Below are 23,536 nucleotides of genomic sequence, written 5' to 3'. Positions count from 1 at the left end.
ATGTGTTTGCCAACAGCTTAGCGTGGGATCCATAAACAGGCATTACAGATCCATTACCATCCTCAGTAACTTACAGCATAACGCAAGCATTGGTCCTGGCAGCTGTAGGTGCAAAAACAACGTCTGCCTGTCACATGCGACTTGAACACAGGAGATCGGGCACCACGTTGGTGCGTTCGGACCATGTGTGCGGTGCACGAGGGACTGCATGCAGGGACCGGGGGAGCTGAGTCTAGCTCCTGTTTGCATGCATCTCAGAGGTCAAGCCCCCCTCGTTCCCCCGACACAGTGTTGGCACTGATGCCTAAAGCTGGCCTCTGGCTTGGCGTGGAAAGTTGGCGGTGGCGGTGGCGGTGTAGCGGCAGGAGGCGCAGAGCAGGCTGGAGGGCAGTAAGGGCAGTGCCTGGGAGATCACAGTACTGGAAGACCAAGGTAGCAGAAATGGGCCGAGTCGAGGTGTTGGGGCGCAGGGCAGGGCTGAAGGATTGCAGTAGGATTGAGCTGCACTCACAACCCCTTGGGGAAGACAAAACTGGGCCGCTCAGTCGCCTGTATAGTCTCACACGCATTCATTTTGCTCATGTTACAAAAATAAATGCGTTGGTGCCTTTATTACTAGCGAAAAAGCCCTTCTCCGTCTTCTCCTTATCTCCTTCCTGTCTTCCTGGCATGAGGTTTAGTCCCTTTATCTGCTCTTTTCCCCTGTACTCTGATTTCATTCTGCCCTTCTCCCTGGGGACTCATTCATCTCGACATGGGAGCGTGAGGCTTTTTTCCCAACCAGTCTTTTCAAAACCCCAACTCCTTCCCACAGCCGCTCATGCCCCAAGCTCCCCCCAGTCAGCGGGGAAACTAGTCATGTCATTCTCTGAGGGGGAAGAGCCAGCAAGGTAAATGGAGTGGGATGTAACGGGCCAAATCTTCAGCTGGTGGAAACAGAGGCTGCTCCCTTGAAGTCCGTGAAGCTGGGCGGGCGTACGGAGGTGGAGGAGCTGTTTTAAACAAGCGTTGCAATAGAAATGAAAGGGCCCAACCCTATGCGCTGCCTTCGCGTGCTGCCGCAGTTCAGTTGTTCTGCGTTTCACAAGGCGGAGCAGGTACTGGACAGCAGCGTCTGCACGCTTAAACCTCCTCCTCTGGCTGTCTGTACGGTAACTCTGCCCACAGTAGCTGGCTGCATTATATACCGTATAAATGCAATTTTTATTGTTGACATTTTCCAGACACCCCCCCCCCCTTCCCCAAGAGGAAGAATGAGGAATTTTTGGCATTTTATCAGCGTCGCATCGTTTCTCTTAACCATTTCGCTGCTGTTTTAGTGCAAGGCTCGGCCCTTGGGTGCTTGCCTAGTACTCCTCTCCGTCCCTTCAAGAGCCAAGCCCTGGTAAAACAAGTCCACAGCAGAACAGAGTCAGAGCGCCAAGGCTTTCATTAATTCTTAATAAGAGTTGAGTCAGTTAAGCAGTTCAGGGCAGTGCGAACTTTCACTACCCGCTTTTTGCAGTCAAGGGAGCACTCAGGGATGAAATGCCTTGCCCAAGGTCCCACAGCAAGTCAGTGGCAGAGCCAAGACTAGCAACTTGCCTTGAGACTGCTCAATCTTCAGAACAAGGACTCCACTGCCCAGCACAAGGCTGAACACCCTGGCCAGAGTCCCCCGATTCCCACTCCACCCATCCTATAAATCATGCTTTGATGTTCACTTGAAAAGATGCTACGGCAATGGCCAAAGCTAAGACTGAGAAGGCGGCTGTACTGTAAAGGATATTTTACAGGGTTTCAGAAGGAGACAGCTGTGCCTCACACGCGTCAGCTAGCTCATTTCTGAACTGTCCAACGGAGCTTCCTGGGGGCAAACTCCATGCCTGCCTGAGCCATCCCAAGGCTTTGCATTTGTTGCCCTTGGTGCATAAAGCTGGACATTCACAGCTGCTCCAGGAAGGGAGCCTGCATATTGCAAGGTTAACGCTAAGTACTTAACGGACAGTGCAGTTTTCTTCTAGTGCGGCAACCATGAAAGGAAACAGCTTGAGATTTGCCAGATCAAAGTTGACCAGCGATCGCTTAACATGAAATGTGATTAATATATGAGAAATGCAGAGTGTTGAGTTAACTTGATTTAGTCAATGTCCACGGACGTGAATGGGGAGCGGCTTTCATCAGAGCGCAGAGGCACAGGATCCAACAGCACAGGAGGGAAATTTACTGCTTTCATTGCGGGGGGGGGGGGGAAGCTTTTTGTGGGAAAAGATCATTTTCCACCTGAAAAGTTGCCATCTCTTTTTGCCAAATAATCAATGCTAAAATGAACACACACACACATGTGTATATGCACACACACACATAGATAAACACACACACTATATCTCTAATGGTAAATACACGTGTGTATATGTACATATACACACATACATATACGTGTGTGCATATATGTATTCATGTACATATATACACACACACGTACCATACAGATACATATACACGTGTGTGTGTGTGTATAAAAACAACACACACGTATGTATACACGTGTGTGTGTGTGTATAAAAACAACACACACGTATGTATACACGTGTGTGTGTGTGTGTATAAAAACAACACACGTATGTATACACGTGTGTGTGTATAAAAACAACACACACATATGTATACACGTGTGTGTGTATAAAAACAACACACACATATGTATACACGTGTGTGTGTATAAAAACACACGTATGTATACACGTGTGTGTGTGTATAAAAACAACACACACATGTATACACGTGTGTGTGTGTGTATAAAAACAACACACACATGTATACACGTGTGTGTGTGTGTGTGTGTATAAAAACAACACACACATGTATACACGTGTGTGTGTGTGTGTGTATAAAAACAACACACACATGTATACACGTGTGTGTGTGTGTGTGTATAAAAACAACACACACACACACACACACCCCTAATGGTACATACATGTGTGCGTATGCATATGTGTGTATCTGTGTATATACATATATGTATGTGTGTATATATGTACGTGTGTGCATATATGTATTCATTACATATATGCACATACACATGTGCATGCGTGCGCGCACACGTATATGTACCATACAGATACACACACATACATATGCATCTTTACACATACGCATATATAAACATACACACTCTCTCTCTAATGGTACATACACATACATGTGTGTGTATGTGTACATATATATGCACACATACACATATGTATATATGTACATACATACACACACGTGCATGCGTACACACACACACACGTATATGTACCATACAGATACATATGTATATGTGTGTGCACATGTACACACACACACACACACACACACACACACACACACACACCAGCAAAAAAATAAAATAAATAAAACCATTTCACTTCTAACTCTGGCCATAATCACGTTTATTAAATATCACCTAATAGGTTACCATGCATCACAAGCTATCCTATGTGATTAGAGAATTCCCAGTAGTACTTCATATTGAGTTATAAGGTACTGGAAAAGGATCAGGAGTGTAAAATGAACGATTGCCTGGCTGGAGCACGAATGCAGTTAACCCTGCCCTTTGGAATCAGATCCCTTTAAAACCGGCGGGTTGACGTTTGTGTTTACTACTTTACCGTTCTCCGGTAACTACACAATACTACGATCCAACAGCTCCCTCTACAAGCATTTACAAAGTGCTGTACACACAGCCAGTTGATACGGATGACTTGCTCTTAATAACTCTCATGCTATCCTTGTCAATCAAAGGTTTTATGCCAGAGATTTTGTTGTGCTTATATACCAGATTTCCAACCAACGTCTCCTGTGGTTAAAAGAATACAGTCACGAACAGGCTATGACACAGGGTATAGCAGGAAAGTCAGATTTCCAGTGACAGTGGAAAAAAGGAAAATCATCATTACAGCTCTCTCTATTTTCAGTGACAGACACATGTGCACACAGGCAGACATACAAGCGACTCATTCTCTCCCGTATATATACATACACATACATATGTATATGTACACATATACACACACATACATATACACATACGTATACACATATATACACACACACACACACACACACACACACACACAAATATAAATCTAGAGAGATGCACACAGAGAGAATGAATGCACCTGTGTGATGGAGCTTGTGTGTGTGTGGGTGTGTGCGCACGCACGCGTCTGTGAAAGAGCAAGAGCCCCAGACCACACTGATGCTGCTACGTCATAATCTCCTGCCGATGCCTTTAGCTACGTGCTGAAATGGGCGTCTGACACATGCATCTGTATCAAGAGCTGCATCAAATTTACAGTCTCCCAGCCTCGCATGCAGACAGGAATTCATGAGAGAGACGTTTCCACGCTTAACTCAAATATGCGCTTAAGCCACTGTTTTTTTTTTTTTTTCCTTCCCTACACTGAGCACATGGGTAACAGCTGGAATTTAAATTTTAACATGGCCTAATTCATCTGTTTCTTGCATTGCCCAGCTAGCAACACATGGCAAAAACTGACTGGTGGCATTTGTTCCTTTCCTTTTATGTAGGCGAACCTCTTGCTTTACCATCTATTGTTGCAAGTATCTGCTCCGAGTCTGGCACATTCCAGGATCAGGCCCTCAACTCAGCCATGCATGCGGCCTGCGCGCTGTAATGCAAACATTCCCTGAAATCATTGTAAAATGTATTCATTTTCACATGAAATTTGGGGGCTTGATTTAAGAGCACTTGCTGTTTCTCTGCGGTATCGTATATCGTATGATGCAGAAGTTGTCATGGTAGCAACCCTCTTTACATTGAATACTAAATGGCTACAAAAAAGTCACATAATTTTATGGTTGCTCCCAGGGGATTGCATAACTAATGTAAAAAATCCTTCATTTTAATATATCTTTCTTCCGTCTATTCTTTTTAAGCTGAAAGAGCATTAAAGCAAAGCAGGGGGCCCACTCTTGAAAAGTTCTATCCACTCCTGCTCTTGGACCTGTGACGGGGGTATAATAATAACAGTAAGAATAAAAAATACACAAACTCTGATCATTTATGCATAAAGACAACCGGTGTTCTTGTGGTTACAACAAGGGTCATCCAATAAATGTATAGCACGGCTCGCAAGAAGCTGGGCCACAGCTCCACACCGAAGTCATCATAATCAGAGGAAGGCTGGGATTTACTGGTATATACTTCTCCTTCCCAGCATGACGGGACGGACAGACAGACTATTGCTTGCCCCAGCAGCTGGTCACCCCGTTTTGCAAATCAAGTAATGGGAGCCCTGTCTGAGTCACAGACTTCAACTTAGGCCAAAGGCTGAGACCCATCCTTTGGCTAGATGGGGCTGGCTACAATTGAGAAAGCTTGAATACTTTAAAAAAAATGCTGATATTAAATGAATCCATGCCTGTTTTTTAGGCATAGAGATCAGATTGGTCATTTGCTGGATGCTGCACATCTAAGTGACCTTGCTAGTGTTTATCTGAGCAGTGACCGAAGAGGATCAGCTCCAGAGTATCAGGCTCTGCTCAGCTTCTGGGGCTGCTTTCTTCAATCCTATCCTTAGTAGCGGCTACTAGTGCAGCTTATCTCCTTTGGCTTTTATAGCACCTGAGTCAGCATGGCACAGCGAGCCAGGCGGTCCCCTGGGAGCCCTCTGGAATCACTCAGGACATGAGATATCCCAGGGTGAAACCAGGAGCCCCCGCAAGAAGACCAGCTGTGCCACTCAGGAAAAGAAAGAGCTGTAGTTAAAGTGAGAGCAATTGGAAATTAAGAGCCATCCTGCTCGGGAGACATGCAGGTCTGAAACAGGCCTAAGCAAACGGCCCAATGATGAAAACACTACATTTCTGGTCTTTTCAAAAAAAATCGCCCTAAAATTAACTAAACCAGCTTGCAATCCCACGCCTTGTCAGTTGACCGCTCGTCTCCTAATCTGAGCCTGCCCACCCTGCCTGGCTGCTTGGGGTATTATTGTTGCTGTTGCTCAACCACATGTTTCCACTGCAGCACCTTTGATCACCTTTTAAGTCCTATGAAAAAAAAGAATCACCTGCTTTACCCCTGAACTGTGCTCCCTCAACAGTCCTGTTCTCTTTTGTTCAGCTCTTTCTAAGTCCTTCTAAGTTTCCCGGGACTGCTGTACACGTCACGGGGATTGTTAAACCGCCTTGAGAGGTCAGCTAGGAGAAAAGCTCCAGGATAAAGGTCTTACAGGCTCCATGTGCTCAGAGACTGGAGCCCTTGTTGCAGTGATAGCGGGGGCCTAAATCCTTGAAGTTTTCTCCTCTGCAAAACCCAAGTCTCAAAGCCTTTTCCCATGTAAAGATTCCACAGGAGAGCAGGCAAACTGTTCCTTCCAGTTGGCTAAACCCAAAGGCCAAGTCGGCGTTTACTCAGTCCTTCTGCCATCTAATGTCCGTGATTTTTGTTGAAGGAAAACTGAGTAAAGTACCCAAAATAGGAGGTGGGGGACCTTAAACTCTCCAACAAGCCTGTTTTTCATGATGGCAATGAACAAACGAAATGCTGAGGCCCCCACCCCCATAAACCTGCTCCTGAAGTCCACGATTCTTGAATTTTTCTTACACTTGTTTGCAAACCCTGATCTCTTTACTCATCTATATTCAGGCCAGCTGCCCACTGCAGACTGCATGAGGTCTTCAGGGTTAGGTTGAAAATAACTAGATTTCCTTTGGCTGATATAAGACTGCAAAGATGTAACGCCGCAAAGATCTTGTACATCCCCGAGAAGGAACCTCACGAGGAGCCACGTTAACCTCAGTGGGACACAACTCGACTCCTTTGCACGTGAACAAGGCAGACAATAGAAAAGGTCAAGCTGACCCTTCTACTTGGATTGCAGCGTGCCCCCACGATCAGATCAGTTATGCTTCCTAGAAAGGATGGTCCAAAATAAAAATCCCTCAATGCAGCTCCTCTGTGGACAGACTCAGACCTTATAAGACTGGGAAGTCCGTCCAGACTCAGTGTGCACAGCATTGAAAGCAAGGGGAATGAACCCATTAACATGGGAGGTCTGCACTGTGTTACCAAAGAGAACAGTCCCTCTTACTAAGGCGCGTGGAAGACAGCAGTGATGTAAGTGGTTTTAAGGCCACCGAAACCTGGAAGCACTGGTCTTGGCCAACAGTCTTCATGTCCTTGTCAATGGGCCTGAAAAAATCCTGACTGGTGCACAGGTTGTTTCTCTGCAAAGGGCCACGTGGAGGTGGCTCGTAAGACACCCCCATAAATTCACATACCAAGCCCTGGCTAGAAAACGTCTTTTGACCACAAGTCATAACATAAGCAAATGCACTGCAAACGTTATCTGCCTACATAAGATGTCGGGCTCCTTAAGATTAATAGGGCAGCAACATGATTAAATGACACAAGGGCTCCAGGCAGCAGAGATAGAAACATTCAACAATAAAATTAATAGAAAAAAAATGAGGGGGCATAAATAAATACAGCCTTGCAGTGCTAATTCAAGAACCACAGGTAGACATCACCGACATGGTCAGAACCAAACCAAAGCAAGACCACTCAAACCAAGAGAAACAGGGCATTCATTCACTCCTTAAATGCAGTGAATGGCTCACCAAGATGCCCCACAACTTCACACTGCAACAGCTTCCTTCTTGCACAATAAAATACACGTAAAGACAGGCAACGATGCAGTGACAAGACTGAAAAGGCTAGAAGCCACCAGCACGTACAACCATCTATCTCTACTTTTATTCTTAATAAAACTCAGAAGCCGGTTACGATGGAGCAACCTAACTTGAGCGGAAGTCGAGGCTCTGCCAAAGGGGAACTCTCGGTCTGGGTAAAGCAGCGACTCTCTCCGCAGAGAAATGGATGTTGCAGGGAAACAGTCATTCACCCTGGGCCTGAGCTAAGGTCTGCTGCAAATCAATGAGCACCTGTCTGTTGTCTTCAACAGGCTTCAATCAGATCCTGTAAAAGATGCCTCTGTAATACATGCTCTGTAGCACACACACAGACAGATGCACATGCACAGACACACACATGCACAGACACACACATGCATGCATGTCTATCACTACAGAATTAATAGGCGCATTACTAAGTAACGGGTACTGTTCCTGAACTAAGCTTGTGAATGAAATATGAATCACATATTTTAAACACTGCTCTATATTTTTCAAGATCTACCAGGAGATTACAGATGCGACGCACTGAATTTATTAAGTGATCGCCCCGATCAGTGCTCTGAAGGAGCAAGCAGTTCTCATATTTTTGTCTGGAGCAAGCATGTTATCCCAGGCTGAATAAATCTGGTAGCTGACATGAATACATCGCTGTCCTGACAGCATACGGCCTCTCCCTACGTTTAGAAAATATTTTCCCCTTTCAGAGCAACGTTACATTACTACCAATCATTTACACGGCATTAGGAAGTCAAGCCCCAAATCTTTCTCCATCATTAGCTTGTTATATCACAAACCAGGCTCAGCACACCTGCGTAAATCAGGGCTTCTGTCTGCCTGACGGTCTGGGCATGTAAAGATGTTGAACAACACAAACTAAGGGGAGGGCTTTTACTTTTAAGCGTAAGCAGCTTAAAATAATTTCTCCGGGATCTGATAAGCTTCTTTAGAGCCAATTGTCACAGGGACTGTCGCCATCCACCTCCAGCATAGCTGCCTACTGGCTGTCCAGCCTGGTTAAGGCACGACCGAAAGAGGCACAAACTATGAACGGGCTTTTTGGACGCTGAGCTGAAGTCGCACATTTACCGTCTGCGCCGCTTACAATGCCCCCGTGCGCCTGCTCCTCTCCCTCCAGCACACGGCCTGCCTTGAAGGCTGAGCGAGGACGGGACTTACTTGCAAACTCCGAGGACAAACATTAGCCACCGCCTCCCGTAAACGGCTAAATGCAGCAACCTCCTCCCCTACGGACCCCAACAAGCACGTTAGCGAGGGCTCTGCCAGGCACCCCCGCCTGTTTCCTCCCTCCTCATCCAATAAATATTGCAGCACCCAAAGAGCCAACACGCCAAGAAAAGGCTGGTGGGAATAATTAAGGCGCATTCACTTAACATCTACGCTCAGGTTCATTTTCTTCGCTCCCCCGACCACTTGTGTGAAGCCTCGTCTGCAGGGAAACTCTGCCCCAATTTAACAACAGGCTAAATGATGTTAACCTGGTGCAAGCCCCTGTGTGGACACTTCGCTCGAGTTATTTTGGATGAGCTTCAGTTGCTTGCGATTCAGGGCCAACTTGGCTATCACCAACCGCACTTAAAAAGAAGCAAGGGTGTCTGCTGGTTTCACTTAAATGGGTACCTTGTTCTCATGCAGACGCTTCCTTCTGAGACAATCGGTTGATAATAGAAAATTGGCAAGTAAAAAAATGTATTAAAAAGGACCCAATTGTAAACGTGACAGCGGTGGATTTTAAACCGCAAAGGCCTTCTGTCCATGAACGGCTCAGCATCAGCCAGAAGGTTTTCAGACTCAGGCTCCAAATGTTTCCAAACCTTTTCATCCTGCCTCATGCACCACTGATTTTTAGAGGCAATACGGCTTGGCAGGATTGAGCGCCAAATCTGTCATGGTTGATACTGTTATTATTTAATGGATTCACTTCACATCTCAGTCCTGCATACACTTCATTTTATGAACTCCCCGTCACAAAGCTGCGTGATGTTATATGCCAGGCATGAGCATTTGCAAGATCGAGGAGGTGCATACAGAGAATTAGGGAGTGGATTGAATGACTGAGGAACTACTTGAAGCAATCCTTACTCTAAATTAGCATCAATTTCTGTTTTAAACACTGCCTGACTTGGCTAACTATCTCAGTGGTCACCAACCCCGGGATCCCAATCGGCCGGTCAATCCCCGAGCCTTTTTAGGGCTGGGGGCACAGCTGGGTGCATGTGCTCACAGACACATATTTGCTGATGGGGGTGTCTTAAACAATTACCAAGGGACATCAGGGATGGGAGGAGACACCCTCAACCAAGTGTCCGTGCTTCACAAGTTTCTGCTCTGTAAGATTAAGTACCACTGGCACGCACTTAGGAGAGCAATATAATGCCGTACCTGCTCTGAGCCTGAAGAAAAATCAAAATGTTAAGTGCTGGGTGAATAGACAAGGGAGCTGTAAGTACGTTTTTTCAACCGCTGTGTCTGCCAAAAGACGTTGCTGCTGAAACGCAGTGTGTAGAGTTGGTGCTACTTTGCAGTAGGGTGGGAGGGTAGTTGTGAGAGCTAGTGGTATTTTGCCCCATCCTCCTCCCATCAGCAACATTATCTGTCTGCAAAGCACCTAGAAGAGTTGTGCACACTAGAGCAGGGCACACATCAAAAAGCTGCAGCTAGGCCAGACGGTAAATAATATTCTGCTGCAAATCATGGACTGCCGTGCGGATAAGCTCAATTCACCATTTGCTCTCAACGTCGCTCAGGTTTGGTGGAACGGGCCACAGCAATGCCTGCAAGCGCTAACCGATGTGCCAGTGGGGGCAGAGGGCAAACCCTCTTTCTGGGCAGACCCCCCGTGCACTGAGAAAGAAAATACCTGGGGCTCAAGAAAATGGCTTGCAGGGGTGCTGACATTTTTGGACATCAAAGACAAAAGGAAATGGCAGAGAAGCTGAATGGAGCGGGGCGAGCAGGTGAGCAAGCAGCGTGTGGCATGGCCCAGCTTCCAAGTTTGCAAATCATCTGAAAGCAATCCCTAGAAATCAAAAGCTGTGCTTATTAATAGGTTAATAGCTACGTCGCAGTAACAGGCAGAGGCCCCAGGCAGGGGCGACGTCTCCCTGGTGCTGGGCACAGTACCAGCACATGCAAAACCAGAGCGCTCACATGGGAGCTAGCACCAGCGGGAAGGCAACAGATGCCCTGAAGAGCAAATTCTTCTCTTGGTTTCCTGCAGTATTACAAGAAGTTGACTCACCCATGGTTATTGTCCGGGCTTCCCCCAGGACCATATCCAAAGACAAAACAGCCTTCAAAGCAACCTGTTGGTTTGGAGCCTAAGAGTAAAATGTTCAGAGGCACTTAAATCCCATTTTCAAAAGCGATTTGGGCTCTTAAGTGCCTAAGTCCCATTGGGACTTGGATGGTTTTGAAATTTAACCCCAGACTTTTTCCTCTCTCTCTCAAGACTGGGCTACGGTAGGAAAAAAAGCAGTCCTGGCTGGCAGATCCTTCGCAGGTGCCAATCGCAGCTGGAGTCGATGGCATTATTTATATGTCCAGCAGCTACAGATGTAGTCCAGTGAGTCTAAATGGAGCGCCTTTCAAATGGCTAAGAGTGCAGGGTGAAGGAGGTGTTTAATATTAATGCAAAAGGAAGCCTTCCCTGTTAAAATGCAGTGTTAAAACTGCACAGTTCAAAATGACAAAGTCAGGAAAAGCAAATGCTGAAAGATCCAGCACCAACACTGCATGTCCTGTTTGCTTTACGGCCACCTTGAACATCCTGTACATTATACGGTACACGTTTTGCAACATAAACAGTAATATATTAAGCTACGCAGTTAAGCTGAGCGGGCAGGGAGGCAGAACCGGAGACAAAACTTGACATACAAAGCAATTAAGCTTGCAAGTGCTGCTGAGACCGTAACGTGTCATGCTACAGATTTTTTAGCTGTGCGTTCTTTAATGTAGTTTGCATTTAATTTCCTTGGTGTATTTTTTTCCCCTGAAGAAGAGAGGAGGGGAGAGGAGAGCTTGCCTGTGCTTAATAACATAAGCATTTAAATGGTCCTGATGAGGCTTTGAAGTTCACACACATTTCATTGGGGTCAATAGGTTGGAGAAGGGGGTCAGGTCCCAACTCTGCCTGCTAGTTTTCTGCAAAGCTGGGTTATCAAAGCATCACATTATGATGGCTGGGTCTTTGCAACATTGAACTTTAGAGACCTGAAGATCATTTTAAAATGAAACACTTGGAATTTGCAGAAAAATCGCAAAATGCAGCAAAATGCCTGGCTCTGGGCAATAGTTCTTGGAGATGCCTCATTCTCCCTTGTGGCGATGCAAACTTGGCTCCTTTGCCTGTTCTGCCTTTATGAGGACATTGCTCTGTTTCTGTTTGACTTTTATACTCTTCCCCCCATGCACGGCCTGCCCTCAGCACCTCTGTCTGCTCCACTCGGTCTGGAGAAAGTGCAGTACAATGTCACAAAAGGCTTTGTTAGTCCCTGCTAAAACAACACAGGCCCGAGGGCTTTGATAAACTGTTTACTTGGATGTCTGCACAAAGGACAGAGCCTCCTTCAGCACCACTAATCAATGCCCCGGTGGGAGAACGCCAGAATTACACACGGGTTACACCAGAGGACGATCCATCTGTTAGAGGTTTGTTGCACGCTCATGTTGAGCGAGGCTGATACGTGCTGCCCATTCAAGCACCCCGATTGAAAATCATAAGAGTATTACACAAAAAGACATTCCCTTACCTGTATGGGTAAGACTGCTTGAGGCCACTACAAATCAAAAGAAGTCTACAAATCTACCTTTGCTTCCTCCCACCAACCTGCACATCTCATTCAATATAAATGGAGAAAACTGGACAGGTCAGTATGTTTTTACACATGCATTATATAAGCATTCATTTGGCTGGCAGTCTGGAAAGGCCCATGTTCTAGGCTATTAAATATATTATAGTAGATAACTGCGTACTTCCCCGTCCTACATCTGCAATACATATGAATTAAGATTTTCCAAATAAAATCCTCCATCTTTTATAGGGCAGTCAAAGCCAGCTTGGAAAATAATGAGCTTATGCAACCTGTTTCTGTGCACTCAACATACTGGGTGCATCAAAGGCTTCCCTGAACAATCTGAAACCACTGACTTCCATCGCCCCACATAAAAGGCAGACGGTACCGCGCATGTGAGTAACTCAGCAAGCCAGGCACCGCGGTGCAAGTGGCCAGTGAAGAGCACGGAAGCATTCAACAGTGGGTGCTTCATGCTGGTGCACTGCACATGCCTGTTCTCAGTTGCAATCATAGAAAAAAAACAACTATTTTTGTGGTCACCAGACTGATTAGAGCATCACCTAGCTCTCTTGAATGTTGGGAAAACTCAAACCCAGCAGCAACCTCAAGAGCTTGCATCCACCTCTACCCATAGCATTCCCAGAACTTCTCTCTTACATGTCCAAAGGGATCAAGGTGATTATTAGTGAGCTTCAGCTTCTGAAATGACACCAGCTGCCGCATCCAGTGAGCTCCTGTGGCAGGCGAGTCCGGGTGAACATACAGCCGTCCGGGCATTGCAGGCTCCGCCTTTCCAGCCACCATCCTGTGAACAAAACAGTTAGGGATTGTGTCAACTTGGCAGATGCTACTACAATTGCCTCGTCGTATCAGTATGCTAGTGAAATCAGTATGCGCGTACAATTGCCTCAGCATATCAGTATCCTACTACAATCAGCATGCTAGTGCAATTGCCTCGTTGAACCTAATACCCATCCTGCTAGTCCTGACTTAGAGTCTGCCTTCTAGTGCAGGCTGGATCTGGGCCGGTTGGCCACTTGGAGTTGCACAAACAGCTTTACATTTGCTGCCACTGCTTCCTGGCTCAGAATAAGATGAAGCAAAATGGGAGCGGGGAACAGAGAGGCCACTGTTCTTATTTTTTATGGACCGCAGCAGAGGAGAGCTGTCATCACCTGGGCAGGATTTTATCCAGATACACAGCACCAGGCTCTGAGTGATACTGCGTGGCAGCCGTATTAGGACTGGCTAAGGAGTAAATCCTGTCTTTGCCATCTGGAGGGAGCAGAGCAAGACAGAAGCAGCGTGAGTCCACCCAGCGGAGAGGCGGGATCCAACTTACCGCCCTGGGGACTCTACTCTTGCAAAGAGGAAGATATTTGGGGAAAGAGCAAGCTTGGGGCTGGATGCAACCTAGCAGAGGCTTGGAGCCCCACGGCTGCAATACCAGCTGCTGCCCGTCCAGCCCGATGGCAGCCCTGACATGAGGCGGTGCACTGGCACATGGGCCTGTCCCTCATGTTTCTCCTGCCAGCCCCCTTTGCTCACACATCAAAAGCACCATTAATTTGCACAGATTTACCATCAAGCTGTAATACATCACGTAATGGCAATGCTCCCCATTACTGTGTATTGTTCTTGTGCTATAAAACACTAATAAAAGTAATATTACCAAAACCAGCAGAGACTTTCCAGCAGCCATAAAATGAAAAGGGGAAACAATTCTAGTGCTGGCCAAAGTTAAATTAAACAGAGCTAGTGACGATCCATCATCTAGGACTTCATGGTTAAAATGCCAAATGGCCCATGGTTTGTGCATGGTTCCCAGCGAATCCCACTCCCGTCCTACAGGCAATCCAGAGACAAGAACTAGCTCAAAGAGAAGGAAGAGGGGGGAGAAAACCAAGCCAAAGCTAGAACAGTCCCCAAAAAGGAACATGTAAATCACTATGTTTTTGTAGGGTGTAACTAGGAAGGGGCCAGCTGCCCTCCCTCCCATCAAAATCAATGGGATTTTTCCCATGGTTGATCCCAATCCCACGCGTGAAGTCCTGCGTTTGCAGAGTAGATGAAGCTTTGTAACAAAGGGCTGGGAGGGTTCTTGGAAGAGCAGGGCACGCTTGCAATAAGGAGGTATTATTAGTCTGAGTCCACGCAGGAAAACCCAAAATGCATGAGATCCCCATTGACAGGAGAGTAAAATATTAAGCCTAGCTTCCTGCTGACTAATTGCACTGTCAGTGAGACAGGGTGGGAGAAGAAATGGAATGGGGCAATCTGCAGAAAGAGCAACAAATAAATATATAAATTAATAAAGACAAGGACAAAACACTTTGTATTCAACATTTCTGAATGCCCTCCCTGTTTAGGTGACCACAAGGAAGGAAACGAGGTTCCCTATTCATCCTCAATGGTGCTGTGAATGTACATGTGGGGGTTGGTGGATTAAATCCGGTGGGACCCTTCTGTCCCGGTAAGTGCAAAATCCCTGTCACGCATGTTTGCAAAACGGCAGGCGGAGGAGAGACCAGGCACGGAGGAAACTCCCGGGTGGTGCGGGGTATTTATATGTAAATGCAGAATGAAGATGCATATTTCCAACAGACAGTGAAGCCACAAACATTTTCACTTGAAAGAAGTAAACCCAAATGGCCACAATAACCAGTTCTACTGAGCATTGCCGTACATGGAGCCAAGAAGAGCTGCTGGGGAAGTGAAGATTCGCCTACTCTGGCCACACGCAGCTCTTTCCCATGGCGTGAAACAGCATTAGGAAAAAGAAAATAGCATTCAGATGACTCTCAGCCCACCACAAGTGGAAGGCCTCATGGATACTCAGATATTATGGCCAAAAGGGACCCTCAGATCATCTAGTCTGACTTCCTAAATAACACAGACCATGGGGTTTCATCCATGGGATCAATAGGTTGGATTTATCTAGAGCACCTTCTTGGAAAAGGCATCCAATCTCAGACAGCCCCAAGACAGAAAATCCACCACTTCCCTTAGTAGTTTGTTCCAACAGTTAACCACCCTCATCACTCATTTTAAATCTGCCTAGCTTTAACCTCCATCCACAAATCCCTATTATAGCTACATGCACTAAGTTAAAGACTCTGCTAGGACCCTGCGTGAAGTCCTGCGTTGCTATTTCCTGAGGGCTGATTGCAAACCGTTGAGAGACACAGGTGTGAAAAAAGTACAAATATCCTCTTACCATTTGTTGTCGCAGAATTTATATCGATGATCGTCAGCTGGGACAATGTCGATCAACAGGATGTACTTGGTTTTGGGGTTCATTCCGGTCACTTTAACCTTGTAACTAGGAAACATCCTCCTTAGGAAAAGCAAAGGATGAAGATGTTAGCAAGCAAGTTGAAACGCAGCATAAGGTAAGAGAACAGGAGAGGGGAGACCCAACAGAATTGCCACTGACAAAGTGCAAAAGCCCAAGGGTGACATTCAAATCGGGTACAGGAGATCTGTGAAAGATCAGGCATGTCTACATGTTCATTAATGTGCAGTGGTTACTGTGCATTTAGTTAGTACTTGTATAACCAATACTAAATAAATGTGCAGTAACCAGAGTTACTCTGCAGTAGTGCCAGCAAATGCCTTTTTAGTGACATTATACGCAGTAGCCTAATAATACTGCATAATAATTAGCACTGTCCATGCTGTGATGTGTTAGTATGCAGTGTTATTAGGCTCCTGCACAGTGAGTGCCTCATGTAGACATGCCCACTGTGTACCACCCAAGTGCCACCTGGATGAAACCCATCCCTATGCAGAGATCCAGCCCAGAGCTTGCACACAAAGTAATTCCCCCTTCCACTACTAAAATAAAGCAAAAGGGGAACTTCCATGGGGCACTGCCCATTTCCATAGGGGAAGAGACATGCCCAAGGCAGGGGCTGGGCCCTCAGCTGGTGCACATGATGACTCTGTACCAATCTGCTGCCAAGAGGAGGTTGCCTCCCTAAAGGGAGTGTGGCCACTGATTTTAAAAGCTGGTCAGGTTCGTCAAGGAAACAATCAGCCTCTAGCCAGAGGCCACACAGACAGAACCTAATATTACCAGAGACGATGGGTCTGAAAGGAACTAAATACAATCGAACACTATGAAGTCCCAGCAGAAAGGTCTCTTGGCCAAAGTCAAGGCAACAGGGACACTCTTGGGGAACGTCTATGTCACAAACATACCAGACCTAGTAATGGGACCCGCAAAGGTGCCATGCTGCTCAGCCTGTACTACCTGCCCCCCTTCCCCATGCTGGAAGCAGATTATCTGGGTTAACTGGGACTGCCACTCAACCACAGGCATCGTCACACTGCTTCTGGCGGGTTCCCTTTGGTAAGGCCATGCTGTACATCAAAAAGGCACGGAAATGTTTGGTTTCCTATACCTGTAGCACTTGTATGGGAAGCTGATCCCTAGTAAGTGTGCCACTGGGGCATCCGTTGCAGCTGATAAGTTTACAGGACGACCTTATAGCACTTCTTATTCAGGAGCACGGCCTCTGAATAGGGTGAAATTCATCTTTTTTAAACAAGCTACGTGAGCTCCTCTGCACACAGTATCTGCCTTATGAATCATGGAGGAAGAGCCATATAGGCCAGCTCAGAAAAGTGCAGCCAAAAAGCAATGGGGAAGGGGTTCCCATCTCCTATCTCCCAGCGAGGCTCCAGCAGTCATTGCATTCGCCTAAAGCTGACCAGGAGCCCTGGAGAGGCTGAACTGAGCTCTGACGGACTGGGGAAGGGATTTAACCTGCCAGGAGTCAGCAGGAAAAAATAACAAATGCAACTTAATGAGCTTTTAAAATAAGCAAAACAAGCGCCGGGGCACAACTTTCCCATTTACAGGTTCCTGGTATCCATGAAACCGGCCCCTACCTACCCAACCTGCAAAATTAAAAACCTTTTTAATTAAAAAAGGAGGATCTGCAAAAAAAACGAGAGGCGATTAAATTGTCTGCTGGTGTTAGGAGCTGCATCTCCCTGCAGATTAGGCTCCTGCACAGTGAGTGTCTTGTGTAGATGTGCCCACTATGTAACCACCCAAGTGCCACCTGGATGAAACGCATCCTTATGCAGAGATCCAGCTCAGAGCTTGCACACCAAGTAATTCCCCCTTCCACTACTAAAATAAAGCAAAAGGGGGACTTCCATGGGGCACTGCCCATTTCCAAGGCAGGGGCTGGGCCCTCAGCTGGTGCTATAAATGCTCTTTGAGAACTGCATGTCGCAGAGTCAAACCCTCTGCCCGTGAGACCTGGCGTGAGGCTCTTGCAAGCAGTGGAGCTTCATCGATTCGCATCAGCAGAGCATTTAACACAACACTGATTGTGGAGACCTCCGCCTCAACACGTTACATTGTGGAACAGCACTGAGAACAAATGGGGGGGAAAAAATCCAACTGAAGTGATAAAAAGTATTTCACACAGTGTTCATGCCTGATCTTGCAACTCTTATCAGTGCCAGTATCTATCCTCTGTGAAATCCTTTCCAGTATGAACTTTCATTTCTACCCAGGAGAACTACAATCTTTTCTCCTATGCCTAAGGAAGTGTGTTTTTGCCTGAAAGCTTGCAATTAAAGAACTTTTTTTTGCAAAAATCTGGTTGGCATCTCTACTCTGAGTCCTGAGTATCTGTTTGAGTCTTTCCATTGGTTTCAGTGCTTGCTTGGTCTTTTAACCCTGAGAGTTTACAGCATCAGGAAGCTAAAAATCCTACGAGTAGCTTTTCTGTTGGCTCTGTCCCGCAAAAATAAGTCGTTTGAGCAAAGTGACCCACAGCTGCAAAACAAATCCATAATGCATCAATGCGTTGCAAAAGCTGCTTTTCATCAGCAAAAGGGTGAGATGAAAACACTTCTTTCCAGGAACGACTGCAATGACCGTGCCCGGCATGAACAACAACGGACCGAATCTTGATGTCATTCGTCTATTAAAATTCCCTTGAAATTCATTGAGATTTTAGCCTCAGTTACAAATTTGGCCAAGCCAAGAGAGTCCTGCCCCCCAAGATGAAGCTGATATCTTCAGCATATTTTTCTTCTGTGCTCCTTATCCTTCGCGAGCAATTTTCTGCTGGCTAATACAGAGGAAGGTTGTATCTGGGGTCAGGAAAACGGTGCGCTGTAGTGATCGGTGAACAGTATCAGCCTGTGAAGGGAGCAGTAGCCGTCTGCACCACCATTTTGTAACTGCTTGGGGAGAAGGCAACAAAATGGGCCCTGTTCAAATTCATTTGAATTGACTCTTTTCACGCCCTGCATAAATCCCAGATGTTTACCATGTAATTAGCTGGGACTAAAAAGGGGTGGTTTACCAATGTCCATATTTGATTTTCATTCATAACTACGCACTCCTCTTAACCTTGTCCTTGCACAGGTAAGCACCTGTATAAATACAGTAGGACATTTCAATTTGCGAATACACAGCCCGATTCACACGTTTAAAAAAATGGCACAAGGAATCCAACCTGAATGCCAAGACTTTAAAAAAAAAAAAAAAAATTAAAAAAAAATTTTCAGACCTTCAAAATTACACAGGGGTGGGGAGGATTACTTTAAAAATTTAGATCAATATTGTTTGACAGTTATTGAGCTCACCAGCAGAGACTTCTACACCGGACATTTTTATAACTTGCAGCTTCTGAACATCTTTTTCCTTCAATCATTTCGCATACTGCACTGCATCCAAGCTGCTAAAGTAGCCGGACTGATATACAGTAAATGTTAAGTGCTTTTTTAATGGCATTTAAAATTAAGCTTCAGCATATGGAGTTCATATAGAGTAGACATGCCTGAGTTTATAATGTTCTTTAGTATAGACCTCTAAAATAAATACAAAGAGGCAAAGTACTACTATAATATATACAGCTCAAATTCTTTGCAGATAACAAATGGGAACATGCATCTGATCGAAGGTGTTGCTTAACTTGCAAACTGCTCGGGATCTTGCAGTGGTCGCATTACGTTTAGCAAGTCAACAGCCTGAGATGCAATCAGATCTGCCAACTCTCTGCAGTCTTTTCCAGGAAAGCATTGGGTAGAATTTAGTAATTTTGGCCACGCAGAGACATTTCATCATTATTATTAGCTGCTGCATTTTGGCCTTAAAAAAATATGCGACTAATGTGCTGTCCAGGGACTTGTCAGATTAATTTTTCTTAATGAAAACATATTTCTCAACTTCTTGGCAAAGTCTGGCTCAGTAAATATCTCTGCGCAATACACTACAAACAGGGGTCGTTTGTTTTTAGTGAAGATGCATGACAAATCAAGGGTCTGGGCCCCAAAAAATGCAGCAGTAAAGTGCTGATTCAAAAGCCAGAGCAAGCGAGTGTGAATATTGTATATTTTTGTCCCAGCTTTTATTGGCCTGTCCAGCTCTAGAAAGAGAAGACAAAGCACATCGGCAGGGCTGCGCGAGCCGTGCACATCCTGGGGAGAGTGCCTCCAGTGGATGCGAGTCCTGGGAAGCATCCAGGAGTCTGCAGGCTTATCCAGACTTATTGCTGCTCAGTGGGACTAGTTATAGGGACTGGCTTTCTCAGAAGATATTTTCTGGGAGGCTCTGGGCTGGAAATGGCTTCACAAGAGCTGGGCTTGTGCCTTTCAGCTCCTGTCCTCTCTGAAGAGGACACAACCATCATACATGTAAAACTGATCAACACTTTTCCACCTCTGTGAAAGTTCAATCCAGTTTGGTATGAGATCTGGATGAAGATCTAGACACGTTATTTCCCCCGTACAGTATACTATAGTCCTATAGTGCTTAGCACCAAGAAAATGCTTAGCAGTTTGAAAACTATAATAAAAGCTTAATTCAGCAGGGCACAATCAGGATCACTGGCAGTGTTTTCCAAAGTCAGGCTGCAGCCAAGACCCGTTAACTAGCCCCGTGAGCACCCCCTTTGGAGATGGGAGTAGGTAAAATGAGTCCTGGCTTCCAGATGAGGAAACTGAGGCACAGAGGTTACGTGCAGGGTAAATTTATAGCGGTGCATTAATGCTGCTAAGCAATAATTTGCCTGCGGTGGCAGACTGAGTCGCTATCTGAGCGGGGATTAACACCTCCCATTCCTGGTTGCATGGTCCCATGTTCAGATCAACTACATTGCTTCAACTCACTGAGGATTTTTTTGCTCTATAATGTTGTGCAGAGGTGGGAGGAAGTCCCCAAGAAAGAAGGAAATGCAGAAGTGCCAAGCGGCTGCCCTTCATGCCTGTGCATCATGACATCTGAAAGAGAGGAACTAAAATGCTGCTTCTCTCCCCTTTCCTCTTGCAAAGCTATTCCCTAAAGGCCTTGCTGCTGGGCCGCCTGTCCAGGATGAGATACTGCCCTGGTGCAACCTTGGGCAGGTGTCCCTGTTACATGGGCAACTGCAGCATCGTGTGTTCACTGGACCAGTGCACTCTGCAAACTGAAGCGATGACAGCTCTGCCTCCTGCTTCAGCCCCAGCCCCGAGCAGCGTGTCGCGCCTACAGCCCTGCGACTTCCAGCATCCCAAATCTTGCCGTGTGAGCGTAGGAGGACAGCACGCGCCGTTTCGCAGCCGCTGCAAAGCAACTCCTTCAGCCCAGGGAAAACTGTCATCTCAGACGCTTTCCAGCTGTCCCTGGCGTGCACCACACTCCTGCTCCTCCGAAAACCCCTAATGCTCGGCTGCTCATCCCCCAGGAGGACAGAGATACAAAAGGAGGAGATGAGTAAGGAGGGAAACGGGCGCCAACTCCTGTGCTTGCTTACAAAAGAAGTAGAGATGAACAGATTCTGCAACACTTGCAAGTCTCATCTGCCTCCTGGGAGCCCAGAGATCGCTACTGCAGGGGAAGGTGCTATTTGCCAAGCGCAGAGATGGCTGCAAGGACCACCGATTGTGTTAGTCCCTTTTTTCGACTGTCCCTTTTTTCCTTGCCACCCTCCATCACAGAGGACACTAAAAAGTGGTGGGGCCGCAGGGATGACAGATGAGAACGGAGGACAGACACCTTGCAGGCCGCTCTGTAGGGATGCATCCTGCCTTTCTCTATGAGTTTTTCTGGCCCCGCATCCCCTCCTCTCTGTCGACTCAGGCAGAGGCAGGGGAAATGGCAGGAGAGAAAAAGGCACCTACACAGAGGCCCAGTGCTGTAGGAGCCAAGGGTTTCTAGGACTAATTTGTTCCCCCTTTGCACTGTTTTAAAAGCAAATCGGGGGTGGACATAACCCTCCGGTCAGCACTTCCTATGCATCCCGCTCTGGGCCTGATCCAAGTCGTTCGGGCCCCCACCGACACAGACTGGCTCCTCACCTTAAGCTGAAGTGTGGGTTGAATTTTGGATGGCTCCAATTCAAGGCGGGCGGTGTTTGCCAAAACGACAACCGTACATAAGTGCCCTATCAATAGTGTATACCTAGACCTGGGCCTAAGCAAAAAGCCTGTAGCAAATACTCTAAACTCTGCAGCTGACCCCCGACAACAGCCCGCCTTCCAAATCCCAGATCCCACCAGCTCCAGAATGGAAATATTTAGATCCTCTCCGGGCCTTGAGTGTAGGTCTTCCGGACACAATATTGACTGCTTCCTCTCTCCACCTCCTCCAAAATCCTTCCTAGATTTAAACGGATTTTGAATGCAAATTCCTGGTTTTCTCCCCCAAATTTTCCAGCATGAGTAGATGCACAGACAGTTCTGTTTGCACTGACTGCGGCTCTCATAGGGCTTAGTAGTAAAAAGATAAACGAGTCTTTATGTTCACATGCCATAGGCATCCACTGCGGAAGATGCCGTGATGCCATAAGGTTCTGTCTTTTCCTTGGCAAAGTCTGAAAGCTAGGATCTTAAATTAAAATACTGCACCTTGATCAGCGCTGCCAGGAAGTGATCTGCAGGCTAGTGCTCTTTGGAGAGGTCTAGATGGCAGAAAAATATGGTTGGCGCAGCTTGTTGGAGCTGAGCATAAGGACTGGTGTGGAGGTGGGAAGCAGAACCCACATCAAAAAGCCCCAGCTAAATTCCCCCCCATGGCACCGTACAGATGAGATGTAACAACGGCAGGGAAAGCAAGGAAAATAAACAAGCGGCAACATTTTGTAGCCCTCCCAAGCTTCAAAGATGATGTGCCAGTGAAAGATTCGCTCTGATAATGATGCAGTCATTGCTCAGCTCAGTTTATGCTATGCACATTTTATCTCTACTTGCTATTTACAAATTGTTTTAAAATGAACTGTTAGAATAAGCGTCTTTTATTTATTTATTCTCCTACCATCCAGGCCCCCTAAGCAGGCATCAGGCGGTGACATGGAGCCAATACTTCTAATGCTCAGAAAAAAAACATTGAATCGGCGGATTGGTTTTACAGAAGACTGAGGAGAAGGAGAGATGTAGGCTCATCTACGGCAGGGAGTTCCCAGCCTTGCAGGCTTCTCAACCAGCATACAGGATTAAAACCTGGGTAGGACAAACAAGGGACCCACAGGCAACTTATTCAGCCTTAACCCACAAAATAATCTGTCTCGAAGACCGGGCCTTGGAACAAGCTCATCTGGGTACTAGAGAGGAGCAGCTGCAGTGTCCCAGCCTCCCGCGAGGAACGAGGACCCCAACGCGCCCATCATGACAGCAATGCTGATCCAAGGCTTGCCTGCATGCCAAGGGCCTCGAGATTGTGGCTTGGCCCAGGCAGGGTCATGTGTAGGGCTTCTACACATCCCTTTGCTCTTGTTTTTTAAATCTGCGAGAGGCCTGGTCTAACTCTTCTCACCACTTTTGTGCTATTCATCGCCCACACTTGAGTTGGGAAGATGCACGGTGGCATGGTAGATGGGATGCTTTAGGACAAATACCTCTCTTTCTCCCGGATAAAACTAACCGAAAGCAAGAGCCCTCAGTCCTGTAGGTCAGGTCTAACTCCCTTGCTCACCAAAACCCTGATCCAAAGCCCTCGACTTGTGGGAGCCTTACTGCTGACTTCCCCGTTTTTGATTAAGCCCTAATAACCTGATGGGTGGGTTTACAGGATGGTCCAGTTATCA

The 23,536-nt window shown here is 46.5% G+C and overlaps 1 protein-coding gene across 4 annotated transcripts in view; it reads right to left on the bottom strand.

Moving 5' to 3' along the window:
- TBX4 (T-box transcription factor 4) overlaps positions 1-23,536 on the bottom strand; it is a 47,311-nt gene that overhangs the window by 13,338 nt on the left and 10,437 nt on the right. For all 4 annotated transcript variants that reach the window (XM_090026686.1, XM_090026688.1, XM_090026689.1 and 1 more), the window contains 2 exons: positions 15,721-15,840; positions 13,161-13,308 (listed from right to left, as the gene is read on the bottom strand). In XM_090026686.1, the coding sequence (XP_089882812.1) occupies positions 13,161-13,308; positions 15,721-15,840 (268 nt within the window). The remainder of the gene's footprint in view (positions 1-13,160; positions 13,309-15,720; positions 15,841-23,536) is intronic.

This window comes from Crocodylus siamensis, chromosome 13 (assembly GCF_052110815.1).
Source record: "Crocodylus siamensis isolate JL-2025a chromosome 13, ASM5211081v1, whole genome shotgun sequence".
NCBI lineage: Eukaryota > Metazoa > Chordata > Crocodylia > Crocodylidae > Crocodylus > Crocodylus siamensis.
Note: the sequence above shows the minus strand (reverse complement) of the source record. Positions and strands in the feature narration are given on the sequence as shown.